Source organism: Stenella coeruleoalba (genome assembly GCF_951394435.1).
Source record: "Stenella coeruleoalba genome assembly, chromosome: X".
Lineage (NCBI taxonomy): Eukaryota > Metazoa > Chordata > Mammalia > Artiodactyla > Delphinidae > Stenella > Stenella coeruleoalba.
The window spans coordinates 86,511,300-86,534,075 of record NC_137152.1 but is presented as its reverse complement, the minus strand read 5'-3'; the positions used below and the strand labels follow the sequence as shown (position 1 = coordinate 86,534,075).

General features: G+C 36.3%; 1 protein-coding gene across 13 annotated transcripts in view; it reads right to left on the bottom strand.

Moving 5' to 3' along the window:
• Positions 1-6,872: 6,872 nt before the first annotated feature.
• Positions 6,873-22,776, bottom strand: part of PWWP3B (PWWP domain containing 3B) — a 28,585-nt gene continuing 12,681 nt past the window's right edge. For 12 of the 13 annotated variants that reach the window (XM_079910111.1, XM_079910105.1, XM_079910112.1 and 9 more), the window contains 3 exons: positions 14,781-14,912; positions 12,454-12,518; positions 6,873-11,420 (listed from right to left, as the gene is read on the bottom strand). In XM_079910111.1, the coding sequence (XP_079766237.1) occupies positions 9,116-11,197 (2,082 nt within the window). In that variant the 5' untranslated portion in view covers positions 11,198-11,420; positions 12,454-12,518; positions 14,781-14,912 and the 3' untranslated portion in view covers positions 6,873-9,115. Of the gene's footprint in view, positions 11,421-12,453; positions 12,519-14,780; positions 14,913-15,131; positions 15,362-22,776 lie in introns of all 13 variants that reach the window. The other variant, XM_079910113.1, reaches the window with a different exon arrangement.

Genomic DNA, 22,776 nt, shown 5'->3' with positions numbered 1-22,776 from the left:
TACAATAGTAATTACTGTGAAAAAATATGTAAATGACATCACATGTGAGGTGCAGTTGACCTACCATAAGGATTACAAATGCAGTCAGGTCTAGGTTAAGTCCTTAGTATTTATTTTCACATCAAGTTCTTAAAATAAAATAGTTTTTCTAACATTTATTTTTTAAAAAGTCATGTTTCAAGTTAAGATAAACAATTAATTGGCTTCAGATTTTAACTTTTAATCATGTATGGAAGCATACTTCATTTTACTGTATTTCACTTTATTGTGCTTCACAGATATTGCATTTTTTAAATTGAAGTATAGTTGATTTAAAATATTGTTAGTTTCAGGTGTATAGCAAAGTGATTCGAGTTTTTTGTGTTTTGTTTTTTTTGCAGATTATATCCCATTATAAGTTATTACAAGATACTGGGTATAATTGCCTGTGCTGTACAGCAAATCCTTGTTACTTATCTATTTTATGTATAGTAGTTTGTATCTGTTAATCCCATACTCCTCATTTGTCCCTCCCTCTCCCCTTTGATAACCACTAGTTTGTGTTCTGTGACAGAAACAGACTCACAGGCTATTTCTGTTTTGCATACACATTCATTTGTTTTATTTTTTAGATTGCATATATAAATCATACCATATAGTATTTGTCTTTCTCTGTCTGGCTTATTTTACTAAGCATAATATTCTCTAGGTCCATCCATGTTGCTGCAAATGGAATATTATATTGTGTTTTTTACAAATTGAAGGTTTGTGGCAACCCTGAGTCAAGCAAGTCTATTGGCACCATTTTTCCAGCAGCATTTGCTCATTTTGTGTCTGTGTTACATTCTGATAATTCTCGCAGTATTTCAAACATTTTCATTATTATTATATTTGTTTTGGTGATCTGTGATCTCTGATGTTACTAATGTAATTGTTTTGGGACTCCGTGAACTACGCGCATATAAGATGGCAATCTTTTTTTTTTTTTTTGCAGTACGCAGGCCTCTCACTGCTGTGGCCTCTCCCGTTGCAGAGCACAGGCTCCGGACATGCAGGCTCAGCGGCCATGACTCACTGGCCCAGCCGCTCTGCGGCATGTGGTATCTTCCCAGACCGGGGCACGAACCCGTGTCCCCTGCATTGGGAGGTGGACTCTCAACCACTGTGCCACCAGGGAAGCCCAAGATGGCAATCTTAATAAATGTGTGTATTCTCACTGCTTCACCAACTGGTCATTCCTCCATCTCTGTCCCTCTCCACAAGCCTCCCGATTCTCTGAGACACAACAATTTGAAATTAGGCTAATCAATAATTCTACAATGGCCTCTAAGTGTTCAAGTGAAAAGTCACTTGTCTCTCACTTGAAATCAAAAGTTAGAAATGATTAAGCTTAGTGAGGAAGGTGTGTGTTGAAAGCCGAGATAGGCTGAAAGCTAGGCCTCTGGCGCCAAACAGTTAGCCAAGTTGTGAACGCAAAGGAAATGTTTCTGAAGGAAATTAAAAGTGTTGCTCCAGTGAACACACGAATGATAAGCAAGGGAAACAGCCTTATTGGTGGTATGGAGAAAGTTTCAGTGGTCTGGGTGGAAGATCAAAATCAACCACAACAGTCCCTTAAGCCAAAGCCTAATCCAGAACAAGGCCCTAACTCTCTTTAATTCTATGAAGGCTGAGTGAGGTGAGGAAGCTGCAGAAGAAAAGTTTAAAACTAGCAGAGGTTAGTTCATGAGGTTTAAGGAAAGAAACCATCTTAATAACATCAAAGCACAAGGTGAAGCAGCAAGTGCTGATGTAGAAGCTGCAGTAAGTTATCCAGACCATCTAGCTAAGAAAATTAATGAAGGTGGCTACACGAAACAACAATTTTCAGTGTAGATGAAACAGTCTTATATTGGAAGAAGATGCCATCTAAGACTTTCATAGCTAGAGAGAAGTCAATACCTGGCTTCAAAGCTTCAAAGGACAGGCTGACTCTCTTGTTAGGAGCTAATACAGCTGGTGACTTTAAGTTGAAGCCAATGCCCATTTACCGTTCTGAAAATCCTAGGGCCCTTAAGAATTATGCTAAATCTACTCTGTGCTCTATAAATGGAGAAGCAAAGACTGAATGACAGCACATCTGTTTACAACATGGTTTACTGAATATTTTATGTCCATTGTTGGGGACCTACTGCTCAGAAAAAAAGATTCCTTTCAAAATATTACTGCCCAATGACAATGTACCTGGTCACTCAAGAGCTCTGATGGAGATATGCAATGAGAAATTGTTCTTGAAAGGAAGTCAAGCAGTGCGGCAAATTTCATTGTTCTTATTCTAAGAAACTGCCACAGTCACCCCAACCTTCAGTAACCACCACCCTGATCAATCAAAAGCCATCAATATTGAGGCAAGACCTTCCACCAGCAAAAAGACTATGACTCATTGAAGGCTCATATGATGGTTTGCATTTTATAGCAGTAAAATATTTTAAAGTTAAGACATTTACTTTTTTTAGATACAATACTATTGCACACTTAACAGACTACAGTGTAGTGTAAATATAACTTTTATATGCCCTGGGAAACCAAAAAATTCATGTGACTCCCTTTATTGAAATATTTGCTTTATTGAGGTGGTTTGGCACTGAACCCGCAACATCTTTGAGGTATGCCTGTATTTAACCATATTCAGGTAATTGTCATATTTACCTAAGTGGAGGCTTTTTAATGTAATACATTTCCAAACTCCTAGATTCTGGCTCATTTACTCTTTCTAGCAGCCTGGAATGACTTACCAGTCAGCATTTATATTACTGAAACTTACTGGAGCTACTCTATGAATAAGCCAGATGATAAAGCTTTCTTGGCTTATGACAAATGACTATGTATTTAGACATACAGGAGTCAGACCAAAGTGCTTACATTTCCTACAGTTTATACCAAACTAGATGGGCTCTTAAGCAGTCAGCCTGGACTCATAGATTAGCCAGATCATGAATACAATGATTCTAGCTGCCTTCCACATGTTGTCAGATGGCTATATTAAGAGGATCCAGTCACTGTCAGTCAGGAAGGCAACCAAAAACCTGTCTGTTTTAAGAAGCCATCCAGCCATTGAAGAATTGATACTCCCATAAATGAAATTTCAGGGAAGTGTATAGTGAAGAATCTTTCTCAAGGTTGCCAAAATGATTTATTGCATGCTGAGATTTCATTCACACACATAATAGACTGCATTAACTTTATTTTTTAAATGCAGGTGGTTTTCTGACAAAACCAATTGAAGTTAGTGATAATATATAAGGTATTACCTGTCATTGGTTTGATGTCTCAAAGCTATTTTTCCAAAAATAAGTAGGCATAATAGGGGAAATTCAGGAATTATCTTAAAAGGAAATCCAACAGTTTATACCAATGAAGCAAAAGAAAAAGGAAAAAATTGATTTATATTTCTGGAAAAATATACATTAAATTTAAACAATTGTTATTGCCCAATATCTGACACCAGTGACATTTTATGTAAAAAAAAAGAAAGTGAATTCTATTTTAAAATATTAAGTATACTTAAAAGAAATGAAATAAAATAAAATAATTTCCTTTAAATTTGAGGAATTGGCCCATTTCATCTAAGTTATTTGTGTTTATAGAGTTATTGATAGTATTTTATTATCCTCTTAACATCCATGGGATCAGTAGTGATGGCCCCTCTTTCATTCCTGATATCAGTTATTTGTGTCTTCTCTCTTTTTCTTGGTTATCCTAGCTAAGAGTTAGATTTCATTGATTTACTCTATTGTTTCCCTCTTTTCAGTTTTTTTTGATTTCTGCTCCAATATTTATTTTCTTTCTTCTACTTGTTTTGGATCTAATGTGCTCTTCTTTTTCTGGTTTTCTAAGGTGAAAACTTAAGTTGTTGATTCTGGCAAAAGGGATAGGGGGAAATGTTGGACTCCATCTTATCCAGAACTGGAAATTACTGATTTTTAATAGCTTTCATACATGAATAATTTTAAAATCTTTAATACATTTTTGATTTGGTGATGCCTACTTATATTTTATAAAATATATACATAATTATTGCTGGTTATCTTAGCTTGAGCGTCCACAAAAGAGAGTGTGATACAAGAGTTTCCATTTGAGTAGCTCATTTGGCAAGAGATTCTAGTGAGTCAGAGTAAGAAAAACGTGTGGTGAAGCAAGGAAAAAAAGTCAAACAAGGATTGTGTTATGAAACTGCACATCACTACAGGCAAGTGGTGCTTGACCCTATGGGTCCAAAGTCGGCATCCATTTTTGTGAAAATGAATAACTACCACCTCTTAGAATGGGTGCAGTGCATTCAATGTAGAATGAGGTAGCTGGATGATATCCTTGAAGGAAGGGACAGAATTGAGTGCCCAGCATCAGATGTTGCTCTTGGGGAGTTATACATTCAGAAGTGGGAGTAGCTTGATCACCCCTGGAGAGAGAGAACCAGTGCTGTTGAACTCAAGCTTAGGCTCCATCCCTGCCATCAGGACAATTCATGGATTCATTGTGCCAGAACCACGATGACTGAGGAGAGAAGCTGTTTGACATCCACATGAGTCATCAGATCCAATTGGTTGTTAAGTGCCTTCTCTACAGTCAGTTCCTTGGATGGCCATTAATATGAGGCACAGAGACACATGCTTTGTTTCCATTCTTATAGTTCTAACTACATGCCTCATATCCAAACTTTCTTATCTTCAATTTCCAATCATTCTTCTTCCAAGACCTTTACATACCAGCCAAATCATTCACCACAGTCCAGGTGACCACCTCAAGCTACTACTCCCTCCATACAGAGTGAAGAACCTGGTGTAATGCTCACAGCTCTGCCAACTGGAAGTTTTACCCTTCAACATTATTCTTTAGGGCTACTCTAACTGAAGCTGAAGTGTGGTGGCAGTCCGTTTATAGCTACCATTAATATTTAATGCTCACACATCTGTGCACCAGGCTTGATAATTTCCTCTTCCATTAGTTGGTCATAGATCACCCCCTACCTCACGAGGGGCATCATTGTAACAGTGGTCAAAGCCATGGGGGTTTGTGCAATCAGTCGGTTTATTTGTGCTTTCTCAGGCTGGATCCTGGAGCATTTCCATCGTGGGTGGACTGCTATTGAGCCTGCCAGACCTTATCGCTTGGTGAATCTCATAATGTACAGCTTGTGGTGGGAAGCTCCTGTCGTATAGTCACTTGTTAACTCTTGGTTAGGCACTCCATATATACTAACCTCAATAGCATATAAGGAGCAATGTTTTAATTGGCAAGTAGTTTACTGACATAGGAGGTATGGCTTTTGTTAAGAACCCCAGGATTCTGTGTTGCAACTCCCATATTATGGCTTAGAATGACTTAGTGCATCCTTATCCATCACAGATGCTGTAAGCATTATCAGATATGCTGAGTCATATGACCTGAGTAGCAGAACAACTTGCACTGCAGATCTGAAAACTTGGTGGGGGACCACAATTTTCCACTGCAGCTGCTAACATCAGACTTTGACTTGCCAAGTCTCATGTTTTTCTTTTTGTACAAAAGAAGTGAGCTGTTCATACTCTAGCCCTGGAATACTATCTATAAGGTATTGCCACAGATTCCTGTCAGTCAAACTAGTTTGACTCCACTCTGACCTTACTTCGCATTATGGTAATTGTACCCAACTTGCTTCTGAGGTTTTGTGCTGCTAACTGGGCTCTGACATTCTGGAATCTTATCATCTCCATTGCAACATAGTTTAGTTCCAATCATGGCTTTCAGAGGAGAGCCAACATTGAGTTTCTCAAAAATGTCAAGTGTTCCCCCTCACCAGCACAGTCTTTATTATTGTAGTGTCTTCTCTGCCCTCCTAGGGCAAGTAGTTTAGAGATAGGTCCTCGTCCCATGCAATAAATTATTTCTAATACCTTCACTCCCTTTGACCTTCTCACCAATTCCTCAGTACTCCGGCAAGGAAGTTCTAATATCTCCATCTCATTTACTTTAGCCTGTTGTCCAAGCTTAAAGATGCCACCCAAGCACATATGAAGGCAGCTCCGGGACATTGAACCCTGAGTCATAGCTTTGTACTCCTATGACTCATGTCAGTGAGTCCTCAAAATCCATTCCAATGTATATTAGCCCAGTTCATACTAGTACACATTAGCCCGTTCCTACAGTTCTTTCTGGATTTTCCACCTAAACAGAGACTGTATTTTGTTCCTTGTGCTGTGATGATGCCTTACCCTTGTCATGAGTTGGAAGCAATGAAAAATATCAGTGTTGGGTGTTGAGAAAGACAAGCAATGTCTTTTTGAGGTAACTGCCTTAGATGAGGCTATTGCCTTGTCTCTAGGAACAGGGAGGTTGCTCTCCAATAGTAAGGGTTAGGGGGCTGCTTTTACCAGGCTGAGTGTACAGAGGATTATAGGTATTCAAGATTCCCACACTCATCACTATTCCAGGTCTCAGAGTTCTACTCCTTCCTTATTAGGATACATATATTGATATAGAGATCTTTAAATGTTGTGAATGCAGTTTCCATGCAGCTCTGCAACCTTACAATTAGAATCTGGGTCTGATATTCAGCAGTCTGCCTTATGACTGGAGGAGATGAGGGTCTTCTTAATCCAATGTGTTAGGGTGAATAACAGGTTGTGCATTTCCATTAGACACACAAACCTAGATTACAGATCCAGTTTAGGGCAATCTTAGAGCCTGCCCTAACAACCACTCAGGCTGAAAGGGATCTCAGAATCCACACTGAGTTGGAAGCCAAACTCATCTATTTCCACACCCCAAATGCCAACTTACTTAAAGAGGAGAATAAATGCATGTTTAGGCACATCTTCCTTACTTCAAAATATGCCACAATATAAATGACATCCTAGGAGGAATTAGGTGCCCCTCCTTTACCCCAAACCAAACACCCAGGAACTCACAAATATGGGGAATCCTCGGGCTTTGGTTTTCAAATACAGTTAGTCCATGAGGTTAAGAAATATTTCTCATTATTATGATGAAGAAGTGCATCTTAGTCATTTTAGAAATTAGATTGTCATCTGGCTCACCTTAAATCTGGTACCTTAAATTCTCAGAGCAGAGCTTTAACCCACACATTGCTTGCTCTATTGACCCACAATTGTATGAATAAATGAATAAATAAATGAATTAGGTAGTAAATAAAATATTAGAGCCAAGAGATAGAGTTAGCTCCACTGAGAAAACAGAAGCTGGGTAATATATCAGAATCAAAGGGACACAATATTATAAACAGTGTGTTTTCCCAGGGTATAAGGTCCACATATAGTGTGGTGATGGTCTGTTGTCAAATGATCCTCAGAATCATGAGGATCATGAGGAAACTATGTGGATTGGTACAGGCTATATGCCCAAGGAGTCTGGTCTTTGTCAGGCAAGAGACAGGGTCCAGAGAAGGTTCTGTGAAATCTGAAGCTTACACAGTTTTGAAGGCTTTCTTTTAAAATAACACAGAATCAATCATGAAAGTGAATATTTATTTAGAATTATAAGATAATGTATAACAAGATTAAAATCATGACAACTACAATAAGCAAAAATTCCAAACAAATCATATATATATATATATATATATATATATATATATACACGCAGAAACACCACTTATGTAGCTGTACAATCTGAAGTATGGTGAAGTGGACATCCAAGGTGAAAGATATAATAGTTTTATGGAAAATCAAAACATCGAACTTCTGCAACTTTTACATAAACACGTGGCCATGTGAACACATAACAAAAGCCCAAGAGTGACAGCTGTCTCACTCTGAAAAATGCAGACAGGTTCATGTAGAGCCCTTAGCATTTATTTTTACATCAAACTTTTAAAATAAAATAGTTCTCTTAATATTTATTCTCACTAAAGTCTTGTTTCCAGTTAGAATAAACAGTTCACTGGCTTCAGGCTTTAACTTTCAATTGTGTATTTTTAAACACATTGGGATAATTGTCATATTTTGCCAAATAGAGCCTTTTTCTGTGACCCATTTCCAAATTCACAGACTTTGGTCCATCTACTCTTTCTAGTAGTGTGGAATGATTTACCAGTTGGAATTTATATTATTGAAAGCAACTGGAACTACTGCATGAATAAGCCAGATGATAAAAATTGCTTGGTTTGAAACAAGTGACTATGTATTTGGAGATACAAGACTCAGAACAAAGTGCTTGCATTTTCTACAGTTTGTATCAAACCAGATGGGCTCTTAAGCAGTCAGTCTGGACTCATACATCTAGAGTAGCCAGACCATGAATACGATGATTCTAGCTACCTTCCACGTGTGGTCAGAAGGCTATATTAAGATACAGCCAATGTCAGTTATGAAGACAGCCGAAAGCCTGTCTGTTTTAAGAAACCATTCAGCTATTGAATGATAGACACTTCCATACATGGAATTTCAGGGAAGTGTAGAATGGACAATCTTGTTCAAGGCTGCCAAAATTATTTTCTGCATGCTGAGATGTTATTCACACACACAAAGACTGCATGCTGGTAATTCATTAACTTTATTTTTGAAGTCCACATTGTTTTCTTGCAAAAGCAATTGTAGTTAGTTATAATATATAGCAACGCATCTCTATCTTTGGTTCTATATCTCAGAGATATTTTTTTCCAAAAATAAATAAGCATGGCAAGAAAAATAATTCAGCTATCTTAAGAGAAAACCTAATATTTTATAAAAATTAAGCAAAAATATATAATTGATGCTTTTTAACTTTTTTCTAATTATCTTGCTTAGTATCTAATACCAGTGCAACTTTAATGTTAAAATGATTGTGCACACTGTATTTAACTATACAGCATAGACACAAAAATGTCAAAAAACAAAATAGCACTTTCCCTTATAAATCATTTAGGAATTATGCATTCTAAAAATGTATGGGAAAGTAGAACTGCTGAAATATGTTAATAATTTGACTTTGAAGAAGCACAGGAAAAGGAAATGAAGATGTAGGAATAGTCATAGATCCTAGAGATTGCAAAGAAAAAGTGAACTCATCACCCAAAATCTCCCATTTCTGGAAAATATTTATATGTTAGAATCATTCAGAGATTTTTTTAAAAACTAGCATCTATGGAAGTTCCCTGTTATGGTTTGGACTCTCAGAAGATTTAAGGAGCTTCATTTGTTAATGGTTTCCGTCTCTTTTCGAATATGATTTTTGCATCAAATAATTCTCTTTCCCTGTATCCTAGAGATGGCCCTTTTAGATACTTTGCTTCTGCTGCCTTGTAATCTAATCCATCAACAGCAGAAATTGAACAAATGATTGCTTCCGGCAGAAGAACTTCCAGGATAAATTTAATTTTATCATCTCTTATCAGAGTCAGCATTTTTTCATCTATTTGTTTGTAGATTTCTTGTAAATATTTCACCACCTCATCCAACTGATCTTCATCCTCAAAGTATGTTTCAATACAGGGTGTGAACCTATTTGCATTCAAAAATGATTTCAGCCATCTGGACCCTTTCGTGCCTTTTAAAATGGCTAAAAGATGGCTCTCTGTTCCCTTTGTATTCACAATGAAGTCCACTAGGTTCTTGTTGGCTCGGTCCCGAGCAGACTTCATTCGGTCTGGAAGAATTTTCTGGAAGGACATTTTCTTGGTCTGGGAAGTCACAACCATTGATTCCACAGGATTTTCATTTTGCAGCTTTGGAAATAAGTTCCTGAAGGTATCCTGTTTGATTACTTTCCTAAGTGGATAACTAATGTCAGCAGCATAATACTCAAGGAAAGAGCCTACAAAAGAACCACAACCTATTCTAACTCTGTAGTCACAAATCAGTGAGATGCACCAGTCAATACTTTCACTGTAGTCCTCCCTGGCTTTATCTACTAGTGCTTGTTTCTCTTTACAGTCAAATTTCTTTAATCTTCTAAAAGGCACTCTAATGCCTCTCTTTTCAGGATTCATATTTGCCTCAACAAAAAGCACACTTGCTTTTCTCTCTTTTCGCCTGATGCTTTTTACCACTGCTGGCCAAAATGGATATTTTTGATATTTAAACCAGACTATCATTCCTGTTTCAAATGAACGTGGCTCATAATGAAAAATGAAACGTGGAAGTTCTTCATCTTCCTCATTGTCATCTAATATGGAAGCATCAATAGAATTTAGATGAACTGACTTGTCAGAAGCTTGAAGTTCTTCCCCAAGTTCCTCAAAATCCAGTCTCTGAAGATTTCTTTCATTATTCACAAGGAGTGAATAATCCATGGCATGGTTAGAGGCACTAAAGGAAACCTGGTGTTCCCATGAAGAAGGCCTAGGGGATGCCACAACACCCATCTCTGATTCCACAGTAGGTTGATTCTGGCTGGTATCTGAGCATGGATTGGAGGGGCCCTCTCCAGGATCTTCACTATTCTCTGAGAAGGTAGAGCATTCAGAGGAAATAGCTGGGGCCTCTGGGCAGATGTCCTGTGCCTCCTCTTTCAAAGCTTTGGGCACAGTGAAGCTATCTGATTGTAAAGTTGGAGTGAACTTTTCATCTTTAACATATACATCCTCCTCTTTAATTGTGGAATGCAAAGGCATAATTGTTGAGATGTCAATCTTTTTCTTGATCTCCTTTTCATCCTCATCTTCTGAAAGTGAAGGGAAAGTGTGGCGCCAGCTGAAGTTTTGTGATGACTTTGTTTCCATTTCACTTGGAATAGTATCAATGACTGCATGCACCCGTGATTTATCATCATACAGGGAATCATCACTCTCTGAAGATACTAACAGGGATGTTGAATTTTCATTTTCCTCAAGACACTTTGGTAAGTCTCCTTCGTGCTTCCGATACATTTTACGAGGGGGTGAATCAGAAAGCTTTTGTGGTACATTTTGAGACAGTGTCGTGGTCTCTCCCTCATCTGAACTGCTTGCTTGAATCAAATTTGTTCTCTCATTCAGAATATCCAGTGCCATTTTTAGTGACCTTGCATAGGCTGTTTCCTCTCTAGGTGGGTCACTGACCTCTGACTGTGCTGCTAGTGAGAAGGCAATAGCTTCAACTTGAGATTTACTGAGGATCTTTGTTTCTGTGCTTTCCACTTTAATTGTTTTATCTAGTGAGAGTATCTGAACTTCTAGGGAAAATGTCTTTTTTCTCTTACTGTTTGATGAAGCCGCAGATCTGGACAAAACTTTTGCTGGCCACAGCTGGCCTTGCCAATTGCATAAGACATACTTGGCATCCATTATGATTTAGATTTGTGTGCCAAGAGTTTACTAGCAGAGATTGAGGTGTCTGGCTATTCTTGTCACTGCTAAGGAAGTTCCTACCACAAACAATACTTTTAGCAATGCCCCTGTTAAAACTACAAAGAATTACAAAGGGTTTACAGCTTGTGTGGCCTATTCTCCAGTTGAATTTCCCAAGGATGCTTGAACACGTTGTTTGAATGGGACGATATGGAAGATACTGAAATAACGAAAAGGAAGAGAAGAGAAGTATCAGCAAATAAAATTATTTTGCCAAAGTTGGTGAGCAACTGCAAATAGAGCAGAGACAGAAGAAAGGACAATGCTCAGTGGGGCATCAGACGGAGGAGAAAAATGCAGAATAATATAAGGTGTGGGATGAGAATTGGAAAAGTATTTTTATAATATCCCAAACTAAAGAACTTACCCTCATTATTGCACATGATTATTAAAGAGTGACTGTATGTGCATGATGGCAGAGATGGTGTGTCAGGAACTCTATGTTATTAGATATTTTCGGACTTCTGTGCCCCTAATGTTATACCTGGGGCAGCGGGACTCTGAACTTAGCGTGCATCAGAATCATCTGGAGGATTGTTAAAACTAGATTTCTATGCCCTATCCTGAGAATTTTATTCAGAAGGTCTAGACAGAATCCAATGTTTTGCACTTCTAATAAGTTATCAAATGATGCTGAGGCTACTTGTCTAAGAACTCTTTGGAAGCACTGCTATAGCTGAACACACAGCTTTATAAATTTTAAGCTATAAATGCTTCCTTGTCTACCCAAAGCAGGGAGACAAAGATAATAGGGTCTCTATCTCTTGAACCCAGACCACAACACAATGACCTTGTTAATAGCATGAGCTTAGAAGATAAAAATTTAGAATGGCTACCAGGTTCACATATTGGATAGGATAATTATCAAGGATCTCTTGAGAGTCAAGTGGTTGGATAGGACCTCATGTAGAAATCTGAATAGTCTCTTGCATGAATTCTTCATAGTGGTTTAACACATGAGATTCTTTCCCCAAAGGAGAAGCTATTACTTTTAATTACAAAACATTATGGCTATAGAACAGGGAGCAAAATGAATTACACCTCAAATTCTCAACCTAACATGATTTTAATATGAAATGTAGTTTTTAATTTAAAAATGCTAAAGCTGCAGAGAAAGAAACAAAATAAATTATACCCCAAGTTCTCAACGTGTTTTTAATGTGAAATATTTTGTGAAATGAGAAGAGCCTTACCCAATGTCATGTGGATCAGGCCCTGTGATCTGTCTGTCTTGATTCTCACTCCAAAAGGAGACAGGCTGTTCAAAAGGAGACAGGGAATCAAACAAATGGACAAGGCATAAAGAAACTTCTCTACCAAAACTTTAGCAGGCATGTCATTCTGAAACACAGGAATGAAATGAAATCTCATCTGTGATGTAGAGGTTTACTGTCCTCCTTGGTTTTATTATTTTAAATTCTCTCTGTGTGATATAGTTATGATATCTGGTTCATGTTTAAATCATCTTTCCCAGGAAAAGTGTGAGGTTAGGACAAGAAAGGGAAGTAACAATTGCCTTGTGTCTACTATGAACCCGACTATAGATTTTGTTTGAATCCTCAAATCAATCACCGTGTGAATTTTTCATCCTTTACACACATAATTTTTTTTCAACAGAATTTTATTCACACTCTACATGCTGTTTCACAGTCCACTAATACAAAATATGTTTCATTGCTTTATTGGCCTCCTTCATAAAAATGGTTGCCTGGAGAAAATTTAGGAAACCTGTCAAGCGCCACCTTGTGACCAGAAGCAGAACTGCAGCCTCCTCAGGAGCTATACACAGAGCCTCAATCACTATCAGATTTTTCTTATTTATGAGAAGGGTGGGAACTACATTTAGCCAGCCAGGAGCCTTTTCAGGCTTCTAGAACTTTCTAAGTTCAAGGGGTTTATTGTGTAGGATAAGAAGATTAAAGTGTCTTCAACTATAATGTTTCTGGTTATAAAACATGCAGAAGCTTATTAAAAATTGAAAAGATGCAAAAGGATATATGCAAAACTAAGTACAACTCTCTATATAAATAATCACTCTGAATATTTTCTATCTTTCCAGAGTTTTTTACATGTATAGATAAATGCATATCATTTCAAAACAACATCAGATCTCAATTAAGAGCATAGTTCGAACATCATCCTACATAAGTATTTTCCACATGATTTATGAATTACTTTAAATGAGGTTTTTTCCACATTTATAACATTTTATCTCAATATTTTTCCTGATGATGTAAAACAAGTAAATGAGTAAGTATATATCAATATTTTAAATATTTTAAAAATAGCAGTAAAGCTAGTCCTGTCTCTACAACTACACAAATAAACAATCCTGTTAATAGTGTGGCAGATATGTTTTCCCAGATTTGGTTGCATGAATTATATAGTAGCATATATATGTTTTACTAACACACATATTTATTTTTAAGTGAGATAATATAACAAATGCTATGCTACAAATTGCTTTTTTCACTTTATTTCTCAGACATTTCAAATCTCTACATGTAAAGGATTATGTTTTTATTTTCCAGATACATAGGTATTCCACTTATGGATGCACACTGCCATATAATATTTTTTAAATTGCTAGTAGAAATAAGCCAAATCCTCTCTCTGTCTCACTCTTAAACTATATAGAAAAATGGTTATTGCTGACCATGGCCATACCTGTGGTCTGAAAGAATGAGTTGCAAGGAGGACACAGGCAGGGCTGTAGCCAACACAGCAACCAGGCTACGCGCTTGATCAGGTCCAGGAAAATTTCCACTATCGGCAAAAGACTGGGGTGGGGGGGGGGGTATGTCTGCATGTCTGTGTGTGTCTATGAATGCTTATGTGTTTGAAGCAAATTGGATATGCTGTTTCAGCTTCATTTTTCTTTCATGATTATAAAATTAATCATGGGGAAATTTACTCTAAAGATGGTGATATAGGCTAAGAAATAATATTAAAATAGTAACTTGACCATCCAGAAATGCTAACATGGGAGCTTATTTTCTCCCAGATTTTTTAAAAATATCACACATATATACATGCATATATATGTGCAAGTGTCTTCACTCAAATACATACTTGTTCCCCTTTCCATGCTCATGTACAGGTGACAAACACATAGTCTATGTGTCAATCAAATTATAGAAGTATTTCCCTCCATGCTGTCATATATTTTTATCCATCATTTTCTGTGTAAATTAATAAATGCTTAAAAATTCAAACAGTAACAGAATGTCTAGCAATATAAACATCGAATGCCAAGTCAATAAATTAGCATGAACGCCCGTGCTGCACTGAGGTCTTAATATAGAGGCTGTAATCTGATCACCCCTTCTCCCACTGTGGACTTTTAAAGCACTGGGAGATACAAAAATTCCAAAGGATTAATTCTTTCAAAATGCCAGCAATTATCTCAAAACCACACACTTATCCCACCACTCTAAGACCACTGTCCCTATTTTTCTCATCTTCATTGTAGGGTCCTGAGAAATCCCTATAAAATAACTAGCTTTAAGACAGCCATTACCTGGAAGCTTCTTGTCAGCTGCAGCCTGGTGAAATGCAGCTCCTCCCCCAAGACTGGTCAGGCACAGCTCACTCCCAAGCTTCTCAGAGAATGCTCCGCCCCCTCCCTGTGATGAAGACAGACGGTCCTTCCCTGAATTATGGGAGGGAGAATTGCCCAGTTAAACTGCTGAAGTGTTAAAGGGTAGAAATGTTCCTTTTTAAAGAACTTGAAAGTGAATTGGCAACAAGTGTCTGTTTAGTTTCCCTTAGGGTGTTGATTTCTTGAAAAAAAGAGGTTGCAAATCACTTTATTAAAAAAAAACTAATTTAAACTATTTTATATTTTTTCCTTGCCTTCTCTGCACCTTACCTTGGTAGGTAAATTTAAAACCCAGCTGGTCATGCTTCATTAAAATAGTTCACTAAGGATCTTGACTGGGATTGCACTAAAACTGCACATCATTTTGGGGAAAATGACTTCTTTATAATTTTTTTATGTTTCCAGGCCATGGTATGTCTCTCCTTTTATTCAGTTCTTCTCTTAAATGCTTCAGAAATTTCCAGAGACGTCTTCATGAACACAGATATTTCTGTCAGAGGCTGAAAATCACTCATTAGGCAGGAAAGCACCCATTTCATATACCCTCATCAATAAATGGCAATTACTTCTTCTTATATTTTATTGGTATTTTTCACTCACACAATTCAATGTGGGGGAAGTTAACTTTCAAAAATTCACATGTATTTGTATGTCTGAAATATATCTTGCACATTCTATTAGTTAAAATTCTCCTGTGTAGGGGTTTCCCTGGTGGCGCAGTGGTTGAGAGTCTGCCTGCCGATGCAGGGGACACGCGTTCGTGCCCCGGTCAGGGAAAATCCCATATGCCGCGGAGCGGCTGGGCCCGTGAGCCATGGCTGCTGAGCCTGCGCGTCCGGAGCCTGTGCTCCACAACGGGAGAAGCCACAACAGTGAGAGGCCCGCATACCGCAAAAAAAAAAAAATTCTCCTGTGTTAAATTAAAATTTAGATTTCTGCTTTAATTTAGAAAGTCAATTTTAAATATTGCTAGTGGTAATTTTGGAAATGAAGATATATGGAATGAAGTGTTTTATTTGGTCTCTGTATTATATAATATGTAATATATATATTTATGTATAAAATATTTATAAATAAATTTATTTTATATATCTTATTTATATATAAATTTATTTTATATAAAAACTTAGTTATATATAAAATAAACATATATATGTAAAAGTTTTTATTATATAATAAAAAAAGTTGATCTTATATATAATCAGCAACAAAAATAATTTTCTTATTATATAATTAATCTTTTCAAAACTTTCAAAGTATTATTACCTAATTTAAAGAGGATTATCAAGCTAGTGTAAATATGGATTTATTTAAATGAAGAGATACATTCAATTATATATTTTATAATGTAGTATTTCTTTCTCCTTATTTCACATGTTTGGGAAAAACCAAATGCACATAAAATATGGTCATTACATTAAAATTATACTTTGCTGTGTTTATTTTGTCTATTTTCTATATTGCACATAAATCAGGAAATACTACACCACCACACCATTTTCCAAACAAAATGCAAAGTAAAAGATTAATTCCTTGGACAATATTTTATATTTCATTGTTCTGTAGAAGGAGGAGGAGAGGAATGATACCCAATAATAATTAATGCTACTACTACTACTACTACTATCTTAATGAAGATAGATAATAATTATAGATATAATAATATCTATACATCGCCGTATGTATATACAATGCAATACTACTCAGCCATAAAAAAAGAACGAAATTTTCCCATTTGCAGTAACATGGATGGACTTGGAGGGTATTATGCTAACTGAAAGACACTTAGCATAATATCACATATGTGGGATCTAAAAAATACCACAAACTAGTGACTATAACAAAAATGAAACAGACTCACAGATACAGAGAACAAAGTAATGCTTACCAGTGGAGAGAGGGAAGAGGGGAGGGACAATATAGGGGTAGGGGCTTATGAGGTACAAACTACTATGTATAAAATAAGCTACAAGGATATATTGTACAACACAGGGAATATAGCCAATATTTCATAATAACTATAAATAGGAGTATAACCTTTAAAAATTGTGAACCACTATATTGTACACCTGTAACAAAAAAAAGATTATGTATTCTGAGTGCTAATATAGAGTTGTTTCCATAGATACCTAATCAAGACTAATTAAGGTGTTTTCTAAACAAACAAAAAAAATAAAGTAGACACCAGCCACTGAAAACTAAGGCTTTGGCTGCTCTGGCAGAAGGATACCCAACATCATCCTAAGTTTGGGAGGACCCTAGAACTGAGGTCTTCACAACCCATAATATCTTGTGTCTCTTTACATCTCCCATTCTGGAATTCAAACTGGATTATACATTGAATGCTGTCAATTCAACAAACATTTGTTAAGCATGTGTATTTCTAGATGTTGAACTGGGTTCTGAATTAATCAGGAGCAGATAGTAATTCTCTTTGACCAAGTATTAGTTTACTAATACACCATCTCCCTCGATTCTCACAAAATCTTGTTAGGTGGGTATTCTGAATATTACCACTTTGTAGATGAGGCATTAGAGAGGTTAATTAACTTTTACAAGGATATCTAGAGACTACTGGGCATATGGGATTTGAATCCTGTACTTCGACTCCAGAGTCCATGCTTTTAATCATTAAAACACACTGAACCTACCTCATCACAAATGAAAAATGCTCTAAAAATGTGGGCTGGATGAATGGTGAATTAATGAATTTGAAATAGTTATGTACTGGGAGTCACTTCAACTTAAAAGAGAATCCTGTATCTAATTTAACATAAATTAGTCTTTTATAACATAATTATTGGAGTGAGTGACATCCCATCACTTTTGCCAAATTCTATTGATTGGAAGCAAGTCACAGGTTCTGTCCATACCTAAGGGGAGGGAACTACACAAGGGAGTTGGCCACCTAGGGTGTGTCTACCACAATACTGTATGATTACATTTATGTGACATTTTCAAAAAGAGAAAAGTATAGTGACATGATCAGTGGCTGCTAGGGGTTATAGGTAGGGAGAGGGTGTGACTATACAGGGATAGCACAGGAAGTTGTTGGGGTGATGGAATCTTCCATATCCTGACTGTGATAGTGATTATATGAATTTATACATGTGTAAAATCCAAAGAAGTATATACAAAAAGTCATATATTATATATGATACTTTAAAGTATGATTTTAATGTATAATAATTAAAAAAAATTAAATGGAAAAATTTAATAACTAGTATATAAAAATCAACTCTTGTAAGTATGCTTTAGAAATATTCAGCTTCTTCCTAAAGCACATTTAATAACAAAGAAAACAAAAATAACACCCATACATATATTATTAGAAAGCATGAGTTCCATTTCAAATTAGGATATAAAAAGCTGTAAGAGAATGCCACCCATAACTTAATGACAAAAATCTAAATAATCTACAAAACTATAATATCCCTTGAGCTCATCACAGAACTGAGGTAAAACGAATTCCAAAGGGTAACCAGCCCCTTTGGCAAAGCATGGAGACAGAAGTAGCTGTCACACAAGCAGGTAAAAAAAAAAATCAGCTGAAAGCTTAATGAATTTTTAAATTCTTAAACTTTTAATGGGCTAGTGTGTCAGTAGTTTGGAATATGTGGCATCCAAGACACCTATACGCTCATTGCTATTTTTCACAGTCCTTAACCAGAAGCACATAAACATGACTGGGGACAACGCAGAAGACCAAAAAGAACCCATGTCAGTGTTCAGGTATGCAGGAGGCAATCAGCTGTTGCTGGCGGACAGACACGTAGCCCCACACACTAATTCAAACCCTTCAATCATGGGAAGTAAAAGCCTTAAGTCACTAGGGGAAAAGCAGACGCCACCTTCCTGGGGAGGGGAAGATAGGAAACCCTCCCATCCCCAAGACAAAGGCAGAAATCCATAGCTACTGGGGAGCAGTAAAAGCAAAAAACCTCTGCCCTTGAGAAGGAGCAGTAAACCTTTGAGTCCAGGATCCTATATGAGTAAAAAGCAGTGGTGAGCTACTGCTGAGGAAGGGGCAAGAATATATCTCCCACCAAAGGTCAACCCCAGATGTAAATCAGAGGCTAGCTGACATTCGGAGGAAAGAATGCTGAGAAAGTGTAACCATCAGGTCTAGGTACATAGTGCCTCTCTAAGGTTGAGGTTAGACAGAAAAACAGAGAACACTCCTTGCCTCACCACGAACCTAGCACCTAATAACAGAGGCCCACTGCTGCAAAACAGGCAAGAGCATGAAGAGAGACACCACGCTCCCCAACCAGTGGCACAGGTGTAAAGGGACTGCTGAAAATTTAGGATGGAGAAAGACCATTGGGAAAAATCCTCTGGCATTCAGGCTGCACTCTAAGCAAAATAAAGTTTGTTATGCAAGCCAGATGATAATGAAGTGAGAAAAGGAGGACACAATCTCCAACGTATTTTATGATGCAGCATTAACCTCATACTAGAAAAAAAATATAACAAGTGAAGAAAATTACAGATCAATATGCCTCAGAAACAAATCCAATGATACAGAAATGATATAGAATTACAGAAAATGATACAGAAAAAATCCAATGGTATAGAGAAAGGATAAAATATTATGAATAAATGGTGTTTATCCTGGAAGTTTAAGGATGGTTATATATTTGTCAATCAATCAATGTAACTCACCATATCACAGACTAAATAAAGAAGAAAATAGAGAACATCTCAATTGATGCGGAAAAAGCATTTGACATAATTCCACAGACATTCATGATAAAAATGTTTGACAAACTACGATTTAAAGGGATCTCAATCAACCTGATCAAGCTTATCTATATAAAACCTAAAGTTAAAATCACACTTAATGGTGAAACATGGAATGCTTTTCACCTAAAATCAGGAACAAGGCATGGGTGTCTGCTTTCACCACTTCTATTCAACATTATACTGGAGGTCCTAACCAATAAATAACACCTGAAAAATAAATTAAAACCATGCAGATTGGAAAGGAAGAAATAAAACTGTTTTTAATTGCAGACAACATGATGATCTATGCAGAAAATCCCAATGAATTTACCAATAGAAAAAAAAGCTACTAGACCTAATACGTAAGTTTATCAGTATAATTGCATATAAGGCTAACATAATTTGTTTCTATATAATAAAATTTGGAAGTCGAAGTTTAGCAAAGTACCATTTATTATATCATCAAAACCCAGGAAATACTGTTAGAATACATCTAACAAATATGTGCATGATTTCCATGCTGAGGACTTCAAAAAAAATGGTGAGAGAAATTAAGGAAGAGCTGAATAAATGGAGAAATACATCAAGTTCACTGACTGAGAGATGAACTATTTTTAGGATGTAACTTCTCCCCAAACATATCTATAGAATCATTGCAATCTCAATCAAAATCCCAGCAGGATTTCTGTAGAAATTGAGAAGGTAACTCTAAAATGTATATGGAAAAGCAAAGGAACTAGTAGAACAGCCAGAACAATTTTGAGAAGGAAATACAAAGTTGGAAGACTCACGCTACCTGATATCAAGACTATAGTAATCAAAATAGTGTATTATTTGGCACAGGATAGACATATAGATAAATAAAATACAAATAGACCAGCAAATATGGTCTACAGATTTCTGACAATGGTAATTAAATGGAGAAATAATGGTCTTTTCAACAAATAGTGCTGGAAAAATTGGACATTATATGCAAAAATATTCACTCTGAACCCTTAGATAAGATCATATACAAAAATTAACTCAAAATGAATTACTAACTTAAATGTAAAAGCAAAAACTATGAAATTCCTAGAAGAAAACAATGTAGAAAATCTTTGAGAGTTTCATTTAGGCAAAGATTTATTAGAACACAAAAAGCATGGACTATAAAAAAATTTCATAAATTTGACTTGAAAACTTCTGCTCTTCAAAAAATAAAATGAAAATCCGGAGTGGGAGAATTTATTTGCAAAACAAGTATCTGATTTAAAAAATTGTATCCAGAATATATAAAGAACTCTTACAATTCAATAATAAGATTAACAGCCCAATTTAAAAAATAGACAACTAATTTAAATAGATCTGCATCAAAGAAAATATATAAACATCAATTGAACACATTAAATAATGCTCATCACTATTAGTAATTAAAGATATGTGAGTAAAACTACAATGAGACACCACTAACACCTTTATAAAAATGGCTAATATTAAAAAGAGAAAAAAAATCTGACAATATCAACTGCTTGCAATGATGCAGAGCTACTGGAACTTATACATTATTGGTGGAAATACAAAACATCACAGCTACTTTAGAAAACAGTTTGGCAGTTTCTAATATAGACATACACTTACCAAAAACCCAGATATCCCATTCCTTGGGTACTTACCCAAGAGAAATGAAACTCATGTACAAAGATCTGTTCTGGAATGTTTATAACAACTTTAATCATAATCAGCATAAACTATAAATCTACTGGTGAGTGGATACAGAAATTGTAAAATAACAGAATACCTGTAAGCTATAATAAAGAATAAACTACTAATACATGCACCAACATGGGTAAATATCAGAAATGTTATGCTAAGTGAAAGAAGCCAGGGGCAAAAGGCTAGATATTGTATGATTCCATTTATATGACATTCTGGAAAATGAAAAACTATAGGGACAGGAATCAGACCAGTGGTTGCTAGGAATTGGGGTTGAGAGAGAGTACTGACTACAGTCAGGCAAGAAGGAACATTTTGGAGTTATGGAAATATTCTATACCTTGACTGTACTGGTTATTACATGACTGTATATGTTTGTCAAAACTCATAAAATTATATACCTAAAAGAGTGAATTTAACTCTATGTAAATTATACCTTAATAAACCTAAGTCTTAAACAGGCATCCAATCAGAATATGACCTATCTAAGAAGTTGAAATTTTACAGTAGAGTAATGGGGATACACACAGGAATTTTGTTTCTACTTTTGGCCAGTGATTGCCAAAGGAGGTTGTGAGTTCCACTGGTATGTGTAAAAATATCCTCTGGAGTGTGCAAAGAATATATTAGATATTCAATTTGTTTAACTTCTTTATAAATTTTTTGTTATGCTTAGCATCTTTATTTTTTTAATTTTTATTTTATATTGGAGTATAGTTGATTTACAATGTTGTATTAGTTTCAGGTGTATAGTAAAGTGATTCAGTTATACATACACATATATCCATTCTATTTCAGATTCTTTCCCCACATAGGTTATTACAGAATATTGAGTAGAGTTACCTGTGCTATACAGTAGATCCTTGTTGATTACCTATTTTATATATAGTAGTATGTATATGTTAATCCCAAACTCCTAATTAACCCCTTCCCCCCCACCTTTCCCCTTTGGTAACCATAAATTTGTTTTCTGTGTCTGTGAGTCTGTTTCTGTTTTGTAAATAAGTTCATCTGTATCTTTTTTTAGATTCTACATATAAGTGATATCATATGACACTTGTCTTCCTCTGTCTGACTTATTTCACTCAGTATGACCATCTCTAGGTCCATCCACGTTGCTGAAAATGGCATTATTTTGTTCTTTTTTATGGCTGAGTAGTATTCAATTGTATATATGTACCACATCTTTTTTATCCATTCCTCTGGTGATGGACATTTAGGTTGCTTCCATGTTTTAACTAACTTTTATTAACTTCTACTTCTGAATTTGTTTTAAAAATGTTGCAGGGGGCACCTAAGAACCTGACTTTTTTTTTTTTTTGCGGTACATGGGCCTCTCAGTGTTGTGGCCTCTCCCATTGCGGAGCACAGGCTCCGGATGCGCAGGCTCAGCGGCCATGGCTCACGGGCCCAGCCGCTCCGCGGCATGTGGGATCCTCCCGGACCGGGGCATGAACCCATGTCCCCTGCATCGGCAGGCGGACTCTCAACCACTGCG